Here is a 22,396-nt window from a genome sequence, read left to right on the forward strand (position 1 = left end):
ATGCCCAACTGATGTCAGGGTCATCCCAGCCCTGGGAGCTGAGCTGTCAGTGACTGAGAAAGCATCCTTCCACACCTGAGGGTTAATGAGCTCTGCGAGGCTCTGGGGTCAAGCACAGTGGGCTCCCGAAGACACGGTACACATTGGGCCATTGCTAACCCCATGCAACCGGATCATGGGTGTGGTACTTGGAAATAAAAACAAAACCCTGCTCCATCTCTGCACACAGCCCCAGGGCTTCTGCAGTGGCATGCCATGATAAAGACGGCTAAGGTCCAGAGAAGGGCCACCGTGAAGGCACAAACTTCCACGTCGGGGGAGAGGACGAAGCAAGCAGAGTAGGGAGGAGAGCTTGGGCAAAGATCATGGAGGCTTGCAACCCAGGCAGGTGGACAGGGCTTGCCTTCCAAAGTTTTTTGAAATGCTGCCATGGAGGATCACAGCTTTGAGTTTTTAAAGAGCAATTTTACTAGCAGTAAAGGATGCGGTTTTAAAAAGTGGATATTCAGCACACAGAACTTATCATCCCAGAGGGTGCAGTAACTGAAAATAGAAACTGGGATAAGGACATGATTTATTAAGAGAACTCAGAGTCTTGGAGAATACTGCTAAGTTTGAGAGTATTTCCATGAAAGGCGACCGACCTCTCAAAATGCTTGTCAGCATCACTGTCACAGACCCCAGGGCTGGCTCAGCGAGGCACGAGTTCTAGAAATGGGAAATCATCCCTCCTCACTCCCTGCTAACTGCCAAAAGGGTGACGCCACAGGATATTTTCAAAACTGCCCGTTGAGAAAGCGTCCATGACAGTGATGCCTCAATACAGATATCATAACAATGTGACTGCTATGAAATTTTCCCAAGTTCTGTAATGAGGGAGATATACGTGGGAAAGCATGAAGGCAAAAGACAGAACAACAACAAAAAAGCCATGAAAGAGAGTATGAAAGTGAACATCGCTCAGTCGTGTCCGACTCTTTGCGACCCCATGGACTATGTAGTCCATGGAATTCTCCAGGCCAGAGTACTGGAGTGGGTAGCCGTTCCCTTTTCCAGGAGATCTTTCCAACCCAGGGATCGAATCCAGGTCTCCTACATTGCAGGCGGATTCTTTACCAGCTGAGCCACCAGGGAAGACCAAGAATACTGGAGGGGGGGGGCCGTCCCTTCTCCAGGGGATCTTCCCGACCCAGGAATCGAACTGGGGTCTCTTGCATCGCAGCCAGATTCTTTACCAACTAAGCTATCAGGGAAGCCTAAATAAAAGCTGAAAAACCTTTAGTTAGGAATAACATTTCTGTGGAACTGGCCAGAACAGGTTTGCTTATTGGTAAATTTAGGAAAAAAAAAAAAAAAAAAGTTAATTTCCCATATTGGTTCTTTGAGTCTTTACAGCAAAGGCCAACCATCAAACAGTTACATTTCCAATGTTACTGTAGTTTATCCAGTACCCTAACTGAGAGACTTTTGAGAGGTGAAGAGAGTGCTCTTAATAATTCCACTGGGACCGCCGCATACATGGGGACCATCTTAGATAAGGATGGTCCCAAAGTTGGGCTTGGAATTTTCAGGCAGAATTCAGGTTTTCTGAGGGTGCTGTTAAACAAAACAACATTCCCTTATGACCTGAATTTGCATAAAGAGTAGGAAGATTTTCTTCTCTTCTCTGCAGAATAAAACAGAGGTGGGGCAGGGGTGAAGTCAACGTGGAGAATGATGGTGGGCGCAATGCTCCCCTCACTGGAGCTTTATTTTTCACTTTAAATCAATGGTTCATAGCTTTGGTTGAGTCCCGGGGGAGCCTTTCAAAATAACTCGGCCTGGGGCTTACCCCAGACAAAATAAATCATCTCTGGATTTTCTTAAAAAGTCACTGCTAGTAGTTTATGAAATGGTTTGAAACTTCAAGGTAAATAAAGTCGAACAAATGTCTCCAAATCCATTCCAGAGGCCCCTCCCCAGGGTAAAGCAACGAACTCAGGTGAATAAGACAGCCATGAGTCCCCAAAGGTGAAGCCAGGTCCCTTCTTCCTTCTGGGCCCCTCTTCTGCTCCACATCTTCCGTGGTCTGTCTGGATCCAGGGATATAAAAGCTGCCCTTTGGAAGGAAGAGGGACTTGGCTGCCCTAGATGAGGCATACAGCTTGGAAGCCCACTTCCTGGGGCTTCTTGGGATGATTCCCCATCCCCAGGGGTTTTCTGCCCTGATACCCAATTCTGGGGTCGTTTTAACCATCTCTTATGCCATTCTCCACATCTTAGACCAACAGCAAAAACACAATATGATGAAATGTAGTACAAAATTTCTGTCTTTCTCTATAACGCATAATTAAAGCTATCTTATTAAAAAGCTATACATATAGTCTCCAGGCAAGAATACTGGAGTGGGTAGCCATTCCCTTCTCCAGGGGATCTTTACCACCCAGGGATTGAACCCACATCTCCTGCACTGCAGGCAGATTTTTTACTGTCTAAGCCACCAGGGAAGCCCATATGTATATATAAATATATACATATAAATGTATGTATGTATATTACCTGCTGAAAAAGAAAAGTAGATCCAGTTCTAGAAACTATTTGGAAAGGAAATCACAAAGCACATCTCTCTGTTCTTATCATCTCCATGAGGTGGTCACCCCAGCCTTGGATCTGGCACATGAATCCCTAGGGGATGACTCAGATGGTCACCACCATGCCCTGCAACACTGGTCTAGTGTAAGTTTTCTGATGGAAAGTACAACTGATTCCCTTTGCTCTGTGCTGCCCTGTGAAGCATATTTTATTTTTGATGCACTCTATTGTTCTTAATGGAAAACTTCTCATGAGCCAGAATCTGCAAGTAGCTATTTACAGCTGAGTTTTACGAACATCATAGTCAAGAATTAGAAACAAACGTCACGTTGGTTATAGCTATACTAGGCCATACAACAGATTCAACTCTCCAATTTGCATCCTCACCATTTGTAATATTTGTAAATAGTCTCTGCTCACATTTTCTAGCTATCTCCACCCCAAAATGGGCTCCTGGGTCCCAATGCAGAACATTCTGGAACCAGGTAAATTTTCAACATGCTACTTTCCTCTTATGCTCTCACTTTATAAAAACTAGGTGAACCTTTGTAGCTGGGCAATACAGGTTTTTAAGAGGTCACCACCTACTTCAAGAAAGAACTGAACTCTGGGCCACTGGGAGGGTGCCAACCAGGCTCCTGTCACTGATCACAAGTAGCACCAAGAGAAGAAGTTGGGGAGGTGAGCCCATCTGGGGTCTTCTCAAGGAAGCTTTTCACTTTGTCATTTCTTGAGTTAAAATAAAGTTGGAAAAATGAAGTTGGAAGTGCCTTCATTGCCAACTGGGACTCTTTAATTTCTCACCCCCTCAACCCCAAGTCAAAAGCTGGCAACCTCTGAGGCTAAGGAGCAATCAGGACAAGCCCGGGGGGTCCAGGCAGCCAGAGGGGCCCACGTGGGAAGGAGTGGGATGAAGGAGACGGGCCAACCAGATCAGCGGGAGCAAGGGCACGTCCTGGGTGATCCCAACAGCTGTTTTAACCACGCCAGGCCAGCCTTCTCCCAAATGGCAGGTCTGATGGTAAGAGTGGAAGGGGCCACGTGGGTGGCTCATCACCACACGTGACCAGTCCTGGAAGTCAGGACACAGAGACACGGAGAGCAATAGCACTTCCCATGGCATGGTTTTCTAGAGAGAACAAGAGGGTTCTACTTACAGTTGGGGGAAAGGACTGCCTGGTATGGCTTTCTATTTGGGATCTTGGCAGTTGGATTTGTAAACAGGAAAAAGCTGGAATTCTGACTTGGGGATGGGGTGGGGCTGGAAATGGTTCAGATTCCCATCCTTGTTGGAACTGAGCAGACATTAACTCAAGGGTAAAGGCCAACTCGGAAAGAGCAGCAAGTAGTTCCAGACCCATCTCCCCCACCCCACCCCCGGCCCCATTACAGGTTTTAACAGGAAGTCGGCCTTTTAGAGCTCCCGGCCTAGCCTTTCAGCATCACACATGGTGACAGGCACAAACTCCATCCTCAGGTTCTTCTCGAAAGGATACTCCTGTCCCGAGGAAGCCTGCACACACTGATTCCAAATCAGAGCCTGGCCGGCAGATCAAGGAGCCCAACTCAGACAGCTTATACTCATCCAAAATGATGCTAAACGGAGCAACCCATGGAGCCAAAATTAATTCACAATAGTAAGTTCCAGCATGTTTACTCTAAACTATCCTTTGAAAAGTGTTTTCTCTTATTTCAGGGCCCTGAGAAGACAGCCTTAAACCTGTTTTAAAACTGAAATATACTCAGGATCACAAGAGTTATTTTTTTAGATCAGTTCTTTAAGATAGGTAAAGGAGACCCTAATAATGCAGTGAATCATCAGAAATAAAATCTGTGATCCAGTATCACACAGCCTTTTCATCAGTGCTCCTTAGTCACGACTTTATCTTTGATGCCCAATAACTTCATATACAAAGCTCTTCATTTATAAAAGTAGATAGAACATCTCTGTTAAAGACACTACACCAGCAATGCCCTCAGGGTTCTCAAACATCTATGAGAAATAAGAAATCTAGATACACGTATAATGTTTACAGGATGCCAACTATATGGCTGTATAGTAGCATCCAGATAGTGGTAGCAAGTTGACTCAGCCAGGGGATTAGCTGAAGAAATGTCCCATAGCCTACTGTCTTACAGCTGAGGTTTAAACCACTATCAACCATAAACAACAAATGTGAGCGTGAATAAACACATCCACAGGATGAAGTCATTGTGTTTGATAAATTAGCACGTCTACTTTCCTCTAGTGAATGTCAACATTTGCCGTCAGGCTATGCTAACAATCCCTGGGTAAACACTGTTGTTTTTTTTTTCCTCCAGGTTATTAGGTTCTTGGAAAGCTACTTGCCTATCGATGTTAATAAGTTGCTAGCTTTGTTAGCAACAAAAGGTCCCTTACTCATTTAGCTCACACCTAACGTTTGACACAGGGTACTGGATGAAAAGTCAAATTTTTATACCAACTGCCTTTTTAAGCAAATTAGTAAGAGCAACACGAAGGGCATTTTATGTATAACAAAACTCTCCGTTCTATCCAACATCTGTAAGTAACTCAGCAAATGAAGAGGCATGCTGGATGCAAGCGATACCTTGGAGACGGACAGTTCCTTTGATTTAGACTCAAACAGGTGCTCCAGCTTGGAGGTGTCCACCTTAATGGGTTCCAGTTTCGACCACAGGAATTCTCTGCAGCGGCCATTGTTCTTACACGGCCACTCAAAAGGCCGGACTTCGTTCCAGAATAGACGGATGGTCTTCTTTTTCTTGGTGAATGCCGGTTGACCCCTGGGTATCTGGGGCCACCCTAAGCCCTGAGGAGCGTTGAATACTGGAGGGGGAGCCAATAAATTACCGGGGACTGGAGGGGGAGGCACGCTGTCCAGCAGGGGCGGAGGGGGTGGGGGCGGCAGACCCAGAAAGGTGGGTGGGGGCGGGGGAGGCGGCCCTGGGGCCTCCGGGTGACCCAGGTCCACGTCCAGGACGTCAATGTCGTCCTCCTCACCCAGGTCAGTGAAATCCATGTCCTGGATTCTGAGCTCCCTGGGATTGGCCATGAGCTGGTCCCAGATGTAGTCAGATTCCGTCTTGGGCTGAGCTGATGTCTTCTCTGCGACCTTGTCATTGGGCTCTGCGTCAGGGGAGACGGACCCCCTCCCTAGGTCCCCGCTGTTGAATTTCTCTGCAAAGGCTTTCACACTGCCCCTGTTGTCCAGACAACCAACGTCCACCCTCTTGACGCTCTCATCCTGGGCCAGGGAACTGGCCTGCAGGGTGGATATTCTGCTGGCCAGGCTGGCTACCGCCTCCGCCCCTTGCGCGGTCCTTGCGGCCTCGCCCTCCCCTTTCTCCTCGTCATCCGTGGGCTTTCTGTTATGGGCATACAGCATGTCCAGCATGAACCGTTTGCTGGTGAGGATGTCGCCACACTGCTCATTTACACCGGCATCCTGAACACCCGCAGACCACAAACCTGAAAGTACACAGGAGAAAAAAATGAGAACATCACACCGGTCTCAATACCATGAGAGAGCCAACCAGACAACACGTGGGCATTTCACACAGGAGCAATCAGGAAGACCCAGAAATGAAGCAATGGAAGAGGAAGGTGGTCACGGTTGACAAGATGCTCTTGATCAAAAGAGATACTGTGTTGAAGGGCTGATGGCCCACTCTAGGGACCCAACACTCTCGTAGGGCTTGTGGCTCTGGCCTAGGCTCATGGGAAAAAATTTCCTCGCCTTTTCTGCCCACCCATGATAGCTGGTCAGGACCCACTCAGGGCAACTGCCCTAACTACACACAGGGAGGCAAGGAAATGCCCTCTCACCCATGGCAGGTACTTAAAAGGCTGTAGAATTACTCCTTTTTCTCCCTACTCCACCTCTGCACCAGTGAATCCAAACACTCCTGGAGAAACGTGCAGACCGTACCACTGGTCATACGGCCACCAGTCTTCAGGAGACCCTTAATGCTGCCTGGCGGCCCCATCCATGACCTCTCTTAGATGGCTTTCCATACACCTCCTCTTTCCTCTAGGCTCCCCTACTCAACTCATCCTCTGCAAGCATCACCTTGCTTTCTGTTTCAAAAACTTAATAGACAAAGTCAGAGCTCTTCCAGGGCCTCCATTCTGCCTCCACTCACCCACCTGCACCTGAACACTGACGTTTGTCCTATGACTACTGATCCCCTGTCCTCTAGTGGGATTCATCCGCTCCCATGATTCTCCATCCTGCGTCTCCCATGCTCCTCCCACTAGGTCTTCCCACTGGGATATAAACACAGTATAATTTTACCCACTAAATGAAAACAAAAAACCTCACTTGATTCTACTTATCTCTCCAGCTATGATCCAAATTTTCTCCTTTCTTTTTTTTCTTTATTTTTTTAAAATTTTATTTTATTTTTAAAGTTTACAATATTGTATTGGTTTTGCCAAATATCGAAATGAATCTGCCACAGGTATACATGTGTTCCCCATCATGAACCCTCCTCCCTCCTCCCTTCCCATACCATCCCTCTGGGTCGTCCCAGTGCACCAGCCCCAAGCATCCAGCATTGTGCATCGAACCTGGACTGGCGACTCGTTTCATATATGATATTATACGTATTTCAATACCATTCTCCCAAATCATCCCACCCTCTCCCTCTCCCACAGAGTCTTTTAAAGTAAAGCTGCGGGGGGAAGGGAGAGTTAGGGAGTTTGGGAAGGTCATACACACACTGCTATATTCAAAATGGATAACCAACAAGGACCTATTGTAGAGCACATGGAACTCTACTCAAACTTACTGCCAGCCTGGATGGGAGGGGAGTTGGGGGGAGAATGGATACATGTGTATGTATGGCTGAGTCCCTTCAAGGTTCACCTGAAACTACCACAATGTTGTTCACCGGCTAAAAAGTGAAAAAATAAGTGAAGTCGCTCAGTTGTGTCCAACTCTTGGCGACCCTATGGACTGTAGCTTACCAGGCTCCTCCGTCCATGGGATTTACCCCAATACAAAATAAAAAGGTTAAAAAAACAAACAAAGAATAAAGCTGCATATAAGAGTTGTTTTGCTGTTTCCAATTTCTCTCTTTATTCTCTCTTGAACCCAGTCTAATGAAGTTTGTGCTCTGTTTCAAAGATGCTCCTTTCTGGGTGACCTATGACCTTCCTGTCGCACTAGACGCAGCTGTTACCCTCTCATCTTTGACTCACATCCTTCTCTCGGCCTCCCGGACACTGTTCTCACCTGGTTTGCTGCCTTCTCTTTGGCTGCTCCTTCTCAGTCTCCTGTGTTGGTTCCTCCTTATCTTTAACCTTTAAGTGTCTGTGGACCTCTTCTCTCCATCTACACTCCCTTTCCTAGCCTTCATCTCATCCAGTCTTAGGCCTTTAAATGCCATCTTCTGCCCTCAGTCCCATCCACTCATCCAACCTGCTTCTCCTGCAGTCATTTCTGGCCTCAGTTGCAGCCACTTCATCCATCCTTCATCCATCCAATGTAATTGCTGCCAATTCCAAAAGCCTCAGAGTCATCCTTGACTTTTTATCCTGTTCTTTCATCCCACACAGCAGAGTCCTGTTAGTTTAATCTTCACGTTGCATCCAGAATCCCATCACTTTTCTCATCACTACTCCTGCCACAACCCCAGTCTGAACTAGCGAGGTTGCTTGCCAACAAGGGAGCATCCAGCTGATCTCAGCTTCCACGCTCGCCCCTCTACAGTGAGTTCTCAACCCCAGAGCCACGTGACGTTTTGCAATGTCCAACTTATCTTTCTGCTCTAAGTCTGCAAAAGGTGCCACATTTCACCGAGACAAAAAGCCAGTGACCCGTCAGTGTTCACAAGCCATGCGTGATCCCACCTTAATTTTTTTTCTCCCCCTCTCCTACCACGACCTCAGCCACTGCCGCCGCCCCAGATATACACACACGAACCTCTTCAGCAACAGCACTGACCTGACATTCCTAGAACTCACCAGGCGTTATGTGATCCAGCCTCAGGACCTTTGCCTCTCCTGGGGCAATCCCAGTTAATCACACAATTTGCTTCTCAACTTCCTTTCGGTTTTAGCTCAAATAGTGTCTTCCCAGTGAAATCTTCCCCGACCACCTTATTTAAAATTGTGCACACCTCCCTCTCGCCCACAGCTGATCATCTTTTTCTGCTTTATTTTCTACCCGAGCATGTCTTACTGTCTGATCTTCCACACATTTTCCTCTTTGAGTTTATTGCTGCCTTTGTCCCATTATTGGAATGATTATAATTATTTGTTAAATTGTGTTCTTCCTCGGAATGTAAACTCTACAAGAGCAGGGATTTGGGTCTGCTTTGTTCCCCGTTGTATCCCCAGCATCTAGGATGAGTGGATGAACAGATAAATGGTCAGGGACGTCATTCCTCTGAGCTTGCTTCCTGAGGTCCAGCAGGGCTGTGCGGTGGGCATTTCAGGCTGTGCGTTCCATCAGACATCCAAGGGCCTCTGTGGCTGCTCATTTGGGGAGGGGGCAGGAGACCTAGGCCGAGGACGTGAGCAGCATGAGCTTTTTCTCTACCAAAGAGCTGGATCAGACAGGCTGGGGGAGGACACTGGTCTCTCCCCTGTGGCTGTGCCTTCATCTGTGAGGAAGCACTTACTGGGGAAGCCCAAGGCCCTCAAGTGCTCTGATTTTTCCACTGTGGTTTTGTCCTCTGTGCTCTGCTCAACAGTGGCCTAAGCTCACCAAGCGCCCAACACCAGAACAAGGAGGTTTTGAGTCCTCTTGGAGATTGCCTTCACAAACAAAATACATTTTGATGATAACCACCATCAAAGAGACAGGAGGTGGCATTTGAGGACACGATAGAAAAATCACTACAGCTGCTCAAACAGTCCCGTAAATAGGGAGACTGCTTTGATGCCAGGAAGTTGTGGCAGATAAAGTGACTGAGTCTCTCTCAACAGACCGCCTCACTCTCTCCATTTATTGGGAAATGTTGGCAATTTCTTATTTTGGCAACTAGGCAAAGAGCATAATCAGGTAACATTTTAAATGTTGGCTTTTAAGTTTACTTTCTTCATTCATGTATGTCTTTTATTAAATCATTACGTAGGGTGCTTCTTTGTCCCTAGCAATTTCCTTTGCTCTGAAGTGTACTTCATCTGATATTAATATAGCCCTAATATGGCTTTTCTCTGATTAATGTTGGCATGACATCTTTTCCCAGCCTTTAACTTTCCATCTGCCCATGTCATTACATTTGATATGAGTGTTGTACATAAGAGCACGTGGTTGACTGGTGTCTTTATACACTCTTCAAATCTCTGTCTTTCACTTGCTGTGTTAGGACTCGAGTGTGCCATTTTATTTGTTTTGTTTGATCCTTGTTTCAGTGTCTGTTCCTCCTTTCTTGGTCTTGGGTGGATTGCTTGAACATTTTTTAGAATTTCAATGTGACTTTTTTATAGTGTTTTTGAGTACATTGCTTCATGTAATTTTCCTAGCAGTTGCTCTAGGTATTACAGTATACACACTCCCTTATTTAGTCTATTGGTATTGGGCTTCCTTGGTGTCTCAGTGGTAAAGAATTTACCCGTTAATGCAGGAGATGCAGTTTTGAGCCCTGGAGATCCCCTGGAGAGGGAAACAGCAACCCACTCCAATATTCTTGCCTGGCAAGTCCCATGGACAAAGGAGCCTGGCGGGCTACAGTCCACTGAGTGACAAAGAGTCGGACACAACTCAGTGACTAAACAAAAACAAATTGATGTTTTACTGCTTTGAAGTGCAGAAACCTTACTTCCATTTAGATCCGTTTACTCTCCCACTTTTAAAAATACAGCTGTCTTAAGTATTTCCTCTACATATGCTGAACACCATAAAGCAAATCTAATGTTTGTTCCAACCATCGAATATGATTTAAGAAGCACATGGGTAAAAACATAGCATGTTTATCTACTCCTATTTTTACCCATTCTGTTTTTCTTTTCTTTCTGGAGTCCCAAGTCATCTTCTATCATTTCCTTTCTGTTCAGAGAACTTACTTCAGCCATTCTTCAAGGGGAGGTCACTCGTGACAAATGCTCTTGGTTGTTCTTTACTGAGAATGCTTTTATTTCCCCTGCACTGTTAAAGGTCACTTTTACTGTACATGTAATTCATCGCTGACAGTTATGGTCTTTCAGCACTTGACAGATGCTGTCCCCCTTTCTGTAGGCCTCCATGATCCAGACAAGAAATCCGCTATCCTCTGAACTGCTGCTCTTCTATAGGTATAACACCATTTTTTTTTGTCTTAAAAAAGTATTATTTGGCTTTAAGTTATCATAAATTTGATTATCTTTTGTCTTGTTGTCGATTTCTTTGGATTTATCCTTGTTAGGATTTGCTCAGCTTAAATTTGTAGGCTTATGCCTTTTGCAAAACTTGGGAAAATCTAAGCCATTATTTCCTCAAACATTTTTCCACACTGCATTCTCTCTCCTCTTCTTAGACTTAGATGAAATGAATGTCAGTTTTACTGACATAGTCCCATAGGTCCCTGAGGCTCCTTTCATTTTTAGTCTATTTTTTCTCTGCTATTCAGATTTGGTAATTTCCACTGATCTGGTTTCAAATACACTGATTATTTCATTTATTGTCTATAATCAAATATAAAGTATGTCAAATACTTTATTTCAGCTTGCATTTTCCAGTTGTATAATTTTCCTTTGGTTCTTTTTTTGAAAATTTCTTTGCTAAGACTTTTTTAATGTATTTCCTGAGAGTTTGTAACTGTTCTCTAAAGCATTATTATGCTGACTACTTTAAAACTTTTGACAGATCACCCCAGCACCTGTCAAAGGTTTTAAAGCAGTCACCATAATAATGGCATCTCTGGATGGTCTTTTTCCATTCAAGATGTCATTGCCCTGCTTCTTGACATGATGAGTGATTTTTGATTATATCCTGGATGTGTTGGGTATTATGGGATAGATTTTGGATCATATTTAACCTTCTCTTTTAGCAGATACTCACCCTTTTAGCTTCCCTGGTGGCTCAGATGGTAAAGCATCTGCCTGCAATGCGGGAGACCCAGGTTCGATTCCTGGGTCGGGAAGATCCCCTGGAGAAGGAAATGGCAATCCTCTCCAGCAGTCTTGCTTGGAAAATCCCATGGATGGAGGAGCCTGATAGGCTACAGTCCACGGGGTCACAAAGAGTTGGACACGACTGAACGACTTCACTTTCACTTTCACCCTTTCAGGGCATAGCTTGTAGGTCTTGGTGCAGGTATGTGTTCAGCTCCCCGCTGGGTCCCACTGTCATCAGGAAGAAGGCTGACTCACTCCCTCAGTGTAGATGGGCTGAAGCCCCTTGACCCCAGCAGCATCTTCCCAGTGGACGTGAAGCATTGACTCCCATTGGCTCACTGTCTCCAAGTGAAGTGAAGGCTTGGTTTTCCACCAGTCCCCACCAATGGCTAGTCCCACCTCCAACCACATCATTCTACCTTGTTTATGCTGGGTGGGGACGGAGGCTTGGCTCCCTCTGGGCCCTCACTGGCACTGAGGACAAGGAGAGTACCGGTGGGAAGAGAGAGAAGGCCATTAGTCTTTCCGCCAGGTCCTCATTAAGTGTGGTCCTATTGCGGTTCAGGTGAAGGCTCAGATCCCCACAGGACCCCACTGACTCGACCCTGCTGGGAGAATTGAGATTCACTTGCTTCTCCCTGCAGGGAATGACTATGAACTCCTCATTAGGCCAACAGTATCCCAGCAGGGGAATGGAGTGCAATCTGCTTCTACTGGGCAGGCGACAGTACTCCCTTCTGAGTCCCGTTGATACTACAGGGTTGAGGGAGGGGAGGGAACTGGAGAGCCATCACCCCTGTTTCCATATGGGTCTGTACAGAAGACTACCTCCTCTTCCATCTTACTGAAACCACTGGATTGGAAGAGAAGTGTGACAGTGGCATAGTTTCCATTAGACCTTGTTGAGGATAGAGTGATTATTAAGAGCAGCACAGATTTTCTGTTCTGTTAGGCATCACCTTTCCCAACCCTTTGGTTAAGGGAATCAGCTTTCCTTGAAGCTTCACTGCTGTGCTGTTCAAGTCAAAAGATTCCTAGGCAGTCTGCCTCCTTCTTTCTACCTATCAGCGTCCTTCTATGATTGGCTGTTCTATTACATCCAGGGTGTTGATGTTTTAGTTGTAAGAGGGAGGAACTGGGAGTAATGGGGCTTCTCCATCTTAGCCTGATACTTCTTCATTCATCGGTGGTTTTATGAGCCCCTATTATGTTCTGGGTCCCCAGCTAGGAAGGACTCACAATGAAAAAGACAGACAACCCCATCCTCACTGCATTCAAGTAGAGACAAAACACGATTTTGGAAGTAACTACAACAAAGTGTAATCTATGCTACGATAAAGCCTTTCATTCTAATGCCAGGCAGTACAACACCAAAAACAAAGAAAAATAAAACCACACACTTGCAGTAAGTTGAATCTCTTTCAAGCTCTACAAATTCATTCTCAAATAATAGCTACAACCATTAGCAAAAACATGGGGAATCACTTTGATTGCCTTTGTGATTTGGTTGAGAAGATTCTGAAAAGCAAGAATTATGAGGACAGAGCTTCCCTGATTCCTCATTGCTGATGGTGGCTGTGAGCAGTGGGATATTTTAGGAACCAATAAGCTACAACAAATAAACATGGCCACATCCCTTAACAGCACCAGACTGAAGGAGAAAAGACACTGCAAAGCTCCAATTCCTGGACACCACCAGCTTTCGGTAGGAAGTCAATGGTTCTAGACTGGGAGTAGAGTCTCCATTTTTGGAAAGTTGTCCTTATTTGGAAGGATATTGGGCAATCTGATCCAAGAAAGTTCTTTGCCCTGGCTTATTTTTACTAATCCAACTTGTTGATATGTTTTAGGCTTGCTAAACCTAGTTAAGATGAATAATCCTTAAAGCTACTCATAATGCAATAAAACATGATTTAAGGTCAAACTGATCAACACGACTTACCCGACACTCTGTACTGTGACCAAAATTACGTTAAATATGAATAACAGCGAGTAAAATCTGAGAGTATAACTATAATCTGACTTTGAAAGAAATTTAGTATCAATATATGTAATCCTTTTAGTACCCACATATTCAACCAGACACAAGATTTTCAATGCAATGATTCCTAAGACATAAACAAAGTCTTCAAAGCCTTTTCCTTTTCATTGAGACTATATATATTTAATTAAATATAATTATATAATTGTGAAAACTGAAATATTAGACTAAGCCACTGGTTGACAGGTCTCCTGAATGAATTATGGCTTCATTCATTCATTCAATCTTTGTTCACTTGTCCAGGCTGCAGGGAGACTGTATTCTTAATCTGTGAACTAACACATCATGCATGGGTCATGCCACTGATTGGCAGTCCCTTGTGGAGCCTTGAATCTGTGTCACTGTGTAACTTAATGAAGGCTGCCCCATAAGACATGTCTCCACAGGTAAGGAGTATCTGTCAAGAGAGGTAGCTTCCCGACACCACACACAAGTCATGAGTCAGAACACCAACTTCATGGTATCACACACAAATCATAATTCAAATGATGGGGATGGGAGGGGACATATGTATACCTATGGCTGATTCACATTGTTGTATGGCAGAAACCATCACAACATTGTAAAGCAATTCTCCTCCAATTAAAAATTTTAAAAATCATTCAAATGCTTATTTGAATCACTTACAATTTCTAGAACCCTCTGTGTCACCTTCCCCAAGGCCCTAATGAGAACTAATATTCCATTTGGTCCCTAAACATAAAGTCACCATCAAACAGGTGAAACTGAATGACCATCAGGCATAATACCAAAAAGGTATGATTCTATAAGAAAAAGCACGTACTTAATATGGAAGAAAACAGTGGTCCTGAGTATATTGTAGAAAATTACCTAAATTACGTACATTCCAGCAGAACCCATCAAACTGACCTCAGCACGCTATGAACTGGCCCTTTTTAAAAGTACTTATACAATTCATTTTACCAAAGTTGCTCTGGTCTGGAATCTTTAGGCACAATGGCTCAACATACTTCACTGCAAAATTAACTCTTTCAAGGGAGCAGATAACAACACGATGTGTCTCTAAATTTAAACCAGAAAACAGGCACACTTACTGTTCACAATTTAACAGTTAGAAGGAAGCTGAGGAATTTCTCTGCTGGGGCTCATTCCTCAGAAGTCCCTGATGGCCCTTTCCCAGCTGTAAAGTGATGGTGCAGCTGCATGGCAGAGGGAGGGAGCCCATCTTGGGGGCAGGAAGCTGCTGGCTGGCTGAGTGTGGACACGCACCCTCCTCCAGACACGGGGCACCGTCTGGGGAGCGAGCTGGGCCAGCAGGTCAACTCGGAGGCCAGTGAGCCAGGTGCCCTGGGCGGGGCTTCCTCACCTGTGCCCTTGTCCCGGGAGAGCTTGTCCTCCCTGTCCTCCCTCTCCAACGTGCTGCTGGAGGACGAGACGCTGGAGGCCGAGCAGTTGTCACGCTCATTCACTGCCTCATTCTGCCGCTCCTTCTCGCTCAGGGAGGCTCGCTCCTCGTGCTCGGGGTCCAGGGCCCGCTCCACCTCGCTCTCTGCTCCTGCGCTGGCAGGGGCTAGCTCCTGGCCGGCCTCATCGGCCACCTGCCCCACCTCTGCCTCCACGTCTGCCTCCGGTTCAGGCCCAGGCTCCCCGGCGCTGGCTGGGGGAGACAACAGAGGAGATTACAGTGAGGACGGGAATTTCGAGGCAACGTCAAGCGAAAGGGAGCGAAAGGGAGAACAGACGTGAGGCAGGCAGAATTTGAAAATGGCCCTGAGTTATTCAATCAAACACTACAGGAAAGGGGATGGCGGCTGGCATTTGAAAATAGCCCTGGTTATTCAATCAAACACTACAGGAAAGGGGATGGCGGCTGGCATTCGTGTCTTAAGTTGCTCAACCTTACAATACAGAGATCTCTCAGGTGGGCCTGATCCAACCTGGTGAGCCTTTTAGAAACAGAGTGTTTTCTTATTAGCACCAGAAAAGGATGTCAGAGAGATCACAAGCACACGAAGTATTTGTCCCACCCATGCTGGCTTTTAAGATGGAAGCGCCCATCGACAAGGAATGTGCTGGCCTCTAGAAGCTGAGAATGATTCCTGGCCAACAGCCAACAAGGAACAGGGACCTCAGTCCTGGAGGCACGAGGAACTGAATTCTGCCAACAACCTGAAAGACCCTGGAAGTGGACCCTTCCCGGGCCTCCCAATAAGAGCCCCACCAGCCACAGCCTTAACTATGGCCTTGAGATACTCCTGGCCAAGAATCCAGTTAGCCAGGCTGGGTTTCTGACTCGTGGGAACCATGAGATAATAACCAGGTGCTGTGTTGAACAGCTATGTTTGTGGTAACTTGTTAGACAGCAACAGCAGACTGATACATGGTCCTTCTGCTTCTTCAGGGAGAGAGGAAGTACGTTCATGGTGAATCAAGCTGATTAGCGAAGAGCAGTCTGATTTTAAGTTATCAGTTGATATAAAATATATCCAGTTGACATAAATAAATATTCATTGGGTAATTCTACTTTGCTTTGGCTGAGCTGTGTGGCATGTCTTCGTTCCCTGATTAGGGACAGAACCCATGCCCGTGCAGTGGGAGCATCCAATCTTAACCACTGGACCGCCAGGGGAGTCCCAGACAGAGCTTCTATCAGTGACTGAACCAGTGAGGTCTGTCACCCTTTGCTTGAATCATGTCTGCTCATAATGTGACGTTTGCTTCCCTGGTGGCTCAAAAAGGAAAGAATCTGACTGCAGTGCAGGAAATGCAGGTTTGATTCCTGGTTCAGGAAGACCCCCTGGATAAGGGAATGGCTACCCCCTATAGTATTCTCACCTGGAGAATTCCATGGACACAGGAGCCTGGCGGGCTACAGTCCATGGGCTCACAGAGTCGGACACGACTGAGCAACTACCACTTTTACATTTTCACTTTCAATGTGACGTTAGTCCATACACTTGGAAGCTATCTATGAGAATCACCCACAGGCAAATAACTCTAAACCCGTCAAGGCTGGAGATGTGTGGCTCAGGTTCTATGGATGTCATCCCCTAGAAGCCGGGAAATGACACAATCTGCCATTTGCATATTTTTACTGAGTAACCCTCTCAGCTGTGAGCTGTGGATGGATGGCAAAATGATTGGGGATATATATAGATATAGACATAGATATAGATATATAGCCTTCCATGAAGGCCAGGTGAGGAGCAGTCGCTCCTGAGGGCTGGGCAGAGCCACATGGCTGGAATCCTGGCAGTACCACCCACAGCACGTGTTCTAAGTCTACACACACACTGCTCCAAGCAGTGCAGAGATTCAGGCAGGGTCTGTGCATGGGAGAAGTGTGAGGGGCCTGCCCAGACACCTAAGAACAGGCAGATGACGGGGGGTGGGGGCTCTCTCTTTGTCGGGACAATCTGCCAGCTCAGGTGAGCAGGGATGGCTGGAACAGGGCACCCAGCGCAGCTCCCCCAGCAAACCAGGCAGTGGCATTACTATGCAAGAGAAAAGCTCAGGCCTCACTGGGCAGGGGGCCCAGGTGCCCTTCAGCATCCCAGCAAGAAGCCATTCTGCCAGGCTTCACTGGGTCCAAAACCCCCACCCCTCATCTGCTCTCAGGCTGTCTTCCCTGGAGAATGAGTCTGGGAACTGGAGAGCGAGGCAGTAGAGAGATGAGATGCCAGCCTCTCCTTATGTGCTGGGTAACTTCCAGCCACCCCAGGGAAGTGATCTTCTTCCCAAAACTGCCCCAGGGCCTTTTATGTGGGAACTGGATGTATAGCATGAAGGGACTTCTGCCCACCACCCCTCCCCAGGCTTGATGACACATGGCAAGACTTCTGCTGGAAACTCCAGTCTAGCATAGGCACCGGCTTCCTGGGAGAATGGAGGAGATGAGGGTGAGGTGGCGTAGACCCTCTGCAGTCTGTTGGGTGTCCCTCTGGGGTATCCCCAAGAGGGCTGGTTTTGGAAGCCCCGTCTGATCATGTGAGATCAGTTTCCAGACTGAGACGCACGGGCTAGCAGCAGCAGGAAGAACCTGAAGGGCACACGACTGTGGGTCCGTGTGCCCAAGAATGGGTATATCAAGTGTTTTTCCTTAAAAGCAAAAACTGAGCTGGGTACAGGGAGAGAGTGATCAGACCTTGGAGAAAAATTCCCTTCGGTGTTGAAGGACTCTGTAAGGTAACTGCCTTTTCATCTGATAATAGAGTATTTAGCAAAGAGATACACAACTCCCCTCATTTTACCAGCACAGCAAAAGCACAGTTTTAGCAACAGCAGTGTCATCGTTGGGTTGACAGAGAGCATATGTTCTTACACACATTTACTTCAGAATAGCCACATCAAAATGAAAATGTGTTTCCAACAGCCTAGCATGTGGCGTGCATTTAAGTTTTAATTGGTGAGCATATGGCGAAAATTGGCGAGGGTGCCTCTGTGGGGCTTTATCGCTGACGGGGAGACGGCTGCAGTTGGTTGCCATCAGCCTGGGTCTACTCCCCATCCCCAGCAAACTGGCAGACAAAGCAGGAAGGATCCATCATTTGACGGCTGTCTGGCTCCAGCCTACACATACTCCACTCTCACGTGTCCTTCCATTTTAAGCAGGGACTCTGGCTCCTGATCAGCCAGGGACTTTAGGGACAAGTGAGGCAAGAGACGTGCAAGCTCTAGAAAGCCACACACTCTGCGGAATAAACAGTGTAATTTCATCCCGCTCTGTTCAGGTCTTACTTCCTGGAGCAGACATTTAAACGTGTGATCTGACTCCTGGGGTGCTGTCTCTCTTTCATCACTGCTGGGGAGACTGTCGTCTCCAAAACTACGTCCTGACCAGAACGCGGGCCTCACTGCAAATTTGCAGTGTGTGATGCTATTCTATTGACGAACCAATTAAAGAACATTCACACACACAGTCCATCAAGCCAAACCACCAAAGACAGAGAAGGGAGGGGACAGGGGGCATACACCTGGGCTGCTCACTCCTGACACCTTCTGCACAGAATACACCAGGTGACAGGTGTGTCCAGGACACAACACACACTCCTGCTTTCAGAGGGCTCACCACCGGGCTGGCAACAGGCCATAAAATCGCATCAGTGGGGTCACGGTGGCATGGGGCCAGGCAGCCAAGTGAGGGACCTGAGAAATGAGTAAGAAGTCCCTGGACAAGAAGCACAGCTGAGCCCTCCTCAAGCTGCATTAATCAAGGCACGACTAACCTGGGGGCCAAGACTCTGCCTTCCTTTCACGTCCAAGGGCCCCCAGTGTGGTCTTTGGACCAGTATCTGCTCAGAAAGTTCTCATTGACACTTAGGAAACACCCCAAAGCTAGACACTGAACTCCAGAACATTTCTGCTCCCCTTCACTTTCTCTTTGTCTGCACCTTTATCACCAACGGAGAAGGCAATGGCACCCCGCTCCAGTACTCTTGCCTGGCAAATCCCATGGACGGAGGAGCCTGGTGGGCTGAAGTCCATGGGGTCGCCAGGAGTCGGGCACGACTGATCGACTTCACTTTCACTTTTCACTTTCATGCACTGGAGAAGGAAATGGCAACCCACTCCAGTGTTCTTGCCTGGAGAATCCCAGGGATGGGGGAGCCTGGTGGGCTGCCGTCTATGGAGTAGCACAGAGTCGGACACCACTGAAGTGACTTAGCAGCAGCAGCAGCAGATCCTTGATAGGGCTTCCCTGGTGGCTCATCTGCCCGCAGTGCAGGAGACCTGGGTTCAATCCCTAGGTCAGGAAGATCCCCTGGAGAAGAGAATGGCAACCCACTCCAGTGTTCTTGCCTGGAGAATCCCAGGGATGGGAGAGCCTGGTGGGCTGCCGTCTATGGGACTGCATAGAGTCGGACACGACTGAAGTGACTTAGCAGCAGCAGCTATCACCAACAGTCCCCTGCACAAACACACAGCTGTTCCTTTGGAGTCACCGCCCCAAGTCACGCCCGCTGCTCTCCCAGCACCCTGGGGGAAAGTACCATCCACACTGGCTGAGTCCCTGGGGAAACAGGAGGAACCACGAAGGCCTGCAGTGGAAGTCCTCAGGGAGCTAAGGCATTTGCCAATACCGAGGGATGAAAATTGCTCACAACATTTCATGGACACCCAGCAATGGTGTCAGCGGTGAGAAGCACAAGGACACACAACCCAGATCCAGCACTACAGACCTCGTGCTTATTGTCACGGAAGTTACAGAGCTGCTAAGAGATCCCACACAACACCCGTGACTTCTGTAGAGCAAAGGTGGGCAAACCCCACCGTCAGAGGACACAGGGAAAACCCCAGCTCCTCAGTTCCCACCAGCCACAATAGACAAATATTTATAAATGTGATGGATGTTCTAAGAGCAAAGGCATGGTGCCCTGGGAGGGTCTGGCAAGGGTTTCTGGCAAAGCCTGGGAAGGGTCCTAAGACCCTGTGCTTAAACGGTACTAAGCACAGTCTTCAAGGGGGAAAAGGAATTAGAGGGAAAACTGGGCAGAGTTCTGGGCAGAGGGAGAAGCATGCGCAGAGACCAGGGGCATGGGGCAAGCAGGAGGAATGAAAGACGTCTGGGGTCGGGGGCTGGGGCAGCAAGCCTCGAGGGTGAGTTAGGGACCTGGGACTTCACACTGTGGGGGGTGATGGGTGCTTAGGAAGAGACGGGCCATGTTCCACTTGACCCAAGAGAACTCCTAAGTATACCCACGTCACAGACAAACCGCAGTTCCCACGGGGACAGCTGAGATGGGCTGGTAGCTTCATGGGGAGACTCCTAGTCAGTATGGGGTGAACATTCAGGAAGCAGACAAGAACCCTGCAGACAAAGAGGCTGAGAAGAAAGGTAAATGCCAGCTGATGGGGCTCAAGAGGAGAAGAAAACGCATAAAGGGCATCATTGGAAGAACACACGGGCAAGGGATCCCCTGGGTGGGGGCGGGCGGTGTGTTCATATCCAAGGGGCACGGGAGTGTTGCAGGCCAGGGGCCAGAGCACAAACGGTCTACTAAATCCCAACCTCTCTGTGGGGAGGGGTCTCTCACTGCTCTTAGAAAGCGAGGGTGGGATGAAACTGAGAAGGCTTAGGTCCAGGTGCCAGACAACCCTTCTCCCCGCGGTGGGTGCAAGCTTGGAAATGAAATGAGGACATGGCAAGAAATGCCTGGCAACACAGAAGGCGTCCAGAGCTGGGATCTGTCTTCCTGGACCACATCCTGAGACAGCAGACTGATGGGATCTTGGCATTGCAAGGACACGCTTAGCAAAGGCCAGAAAAATGCATTTGGCCGGAACCTGCACTGACCTGATTCAGAGAACTTTAAATTTTAAGGTTGGAGGTGGGGGAGTAGAAGGGAGGGGAAAGAAAAAAAAATTAAACTGTCTAAAGAGATATGGGGGATTTCCCTGGCAGTCTAGTGGTTAAGAATCCACCTTCCAATGCATGTTCGATCCCTGGTTAGGGAACTAAGACCCCACATGCTGCAGAGCACCTAAGCCCACACACCACAGCAAAGATCCTGTGTGCTGCAACAAAGACCCGACCCAGCCAAATAGTTAAACATTAAAAAGAGATATGGTAGGGGATAACATGGGCTTCCCTGCTGGCTCAGGCAGTAAAGAATTCACCTGCAATGTGGGAGACCTGGGTTCGATCCCTGGGTGGGGAAGATCCCCTGGAGGAGGGAATGGGAACCCACTCCAGTATTCTTGCCTGGAAAATCAGACACGAGTGAGTCACACACACACACATACACACACGGGATAATTTACAGAATGTGGAAGAGATCTACAGTATATTCAAAAGAAGTAACAAGGAACTGGGTTGCTGCCAGCCTGTGGGGAGGGACTCATAAACTGAGCACGACCACTAAAAGGGAGTCTTTATCCAAAGGAAACAGATGTTATAGCAGAGAGGTTGGGAGCCAGGATGAGAACCATCAACCTGAGAACCACGGGGGAAGAGGAAAAACGTAACTGCGTTTGTTGAAAGAAGAGAAAAGGGTGCCCTATCTAATGACCGAGATGTCCTTGATACAGATCACAAAACTGGGCAAGAGAAGAGGAGCGAGCAGGTCTTGAGGATTTCAGGCAGCTCGTCCCTGTTTCAAGTCAGCTAAGGCAGACATCAACTCAGACTAGCTAGTTCTTTGTCCGCACTAACTTTACATCTGATCTTACCTGACCTCAGACTCTGCTTGGCCTTAAGTGAATTAAAAACAAAAGCTACCATCTACAGAGTGCCTCTGACACATGGGTGCATGTCACCCTATTTACTTCTCTTACCAACGATGTGAAGATTAATGTCCCCATGTGAGAAACGAGGAATGGTGTTCAGAGAGGTTAAGTAACTCATCCAGGGCCACACAGCATGCTGGATACTCTTGGCCTGCTCCGAGACCCATTCTCTGTCCTGCTTTGTGCCCTGGAGGCCAGCCTCTGTAGGGAGGAGCTCATGCGTTTGCTTTCCCTCACTTCCAGGTGGGTCAGCCCTGGGAGGCACCTGCAAAGGCAGGAGGAAAGCGAGGCTGGCATGTTTATGTTCCCGCTCTTTATGAGGGGCCAGCTGGGCAGAAGATGTCAGGCCAGCATTCCTGTCCTCAGGGCTCCCTTCCCAAGGCTACAGCTCTTACCCAGCCCGAGCTGTTCCCTTAAGTTTTTCCAGGCCTGGAGGCAGAAATGGTGTTGGCAGTTCCCCGCTGCTGCTCGTCTCCGGGCACTTCCGTGTACTCTGAAGGCCCCACTCTGCACCTCTGCACATGGTCCCTTCACGGCCTGCCCGTGGGCCC

At 47.6% G+C, this 22,396-nt stretch overlaps 1 protein-coding gene across 10 annotated transcripts in view; it reads right to left on the reverse strand.

The window, feature by feature from the left end:
- The window catches only part of FHOD3 (formin homology 2 domain containing 3), a 521,961-nt gene that overhangs the window by 65,066 nt on the left and 434,499 nt on the right, over positions 1-22,396 (reverse strand). For all 10 annotated transcript variants that reach the window (XM_027526407.1, XM_027526417.1, XM_027526409.1 and 7 more), the window contains 2 exons: positions 14,986-15,276; positions 5,163-6,043 (listed from right to left, as the gene is read on the reverse strand). In XM_027526407.1, the coding sequence (XP_027382208.1) occupies positions 5,163-6,043; positions 14,986-15,276 (1,172 nt within the window). The remainder of the gene's footprint in view (positions 1-5,162; positions 6,044-14,985; positions 15,277-22,396) is intronic.

Source organism: Bos indicus x Bos taurus, chromosome 24, assembly GCF_003369695.1.
Source record: "Bos indicus x Bos taurus breed Angus x Brahman F1 hybrid chromosome 24, Bos_hybrid_MaternalHap_v2.0, whole genome shotgun sequence".
Classification (NCBI taxonomy): Eukaryota; Metazoa; Chordata; class Mammalia; order Artiodactyla; family Bovidae; genus Bos; species Bos indicus x Bos taurus.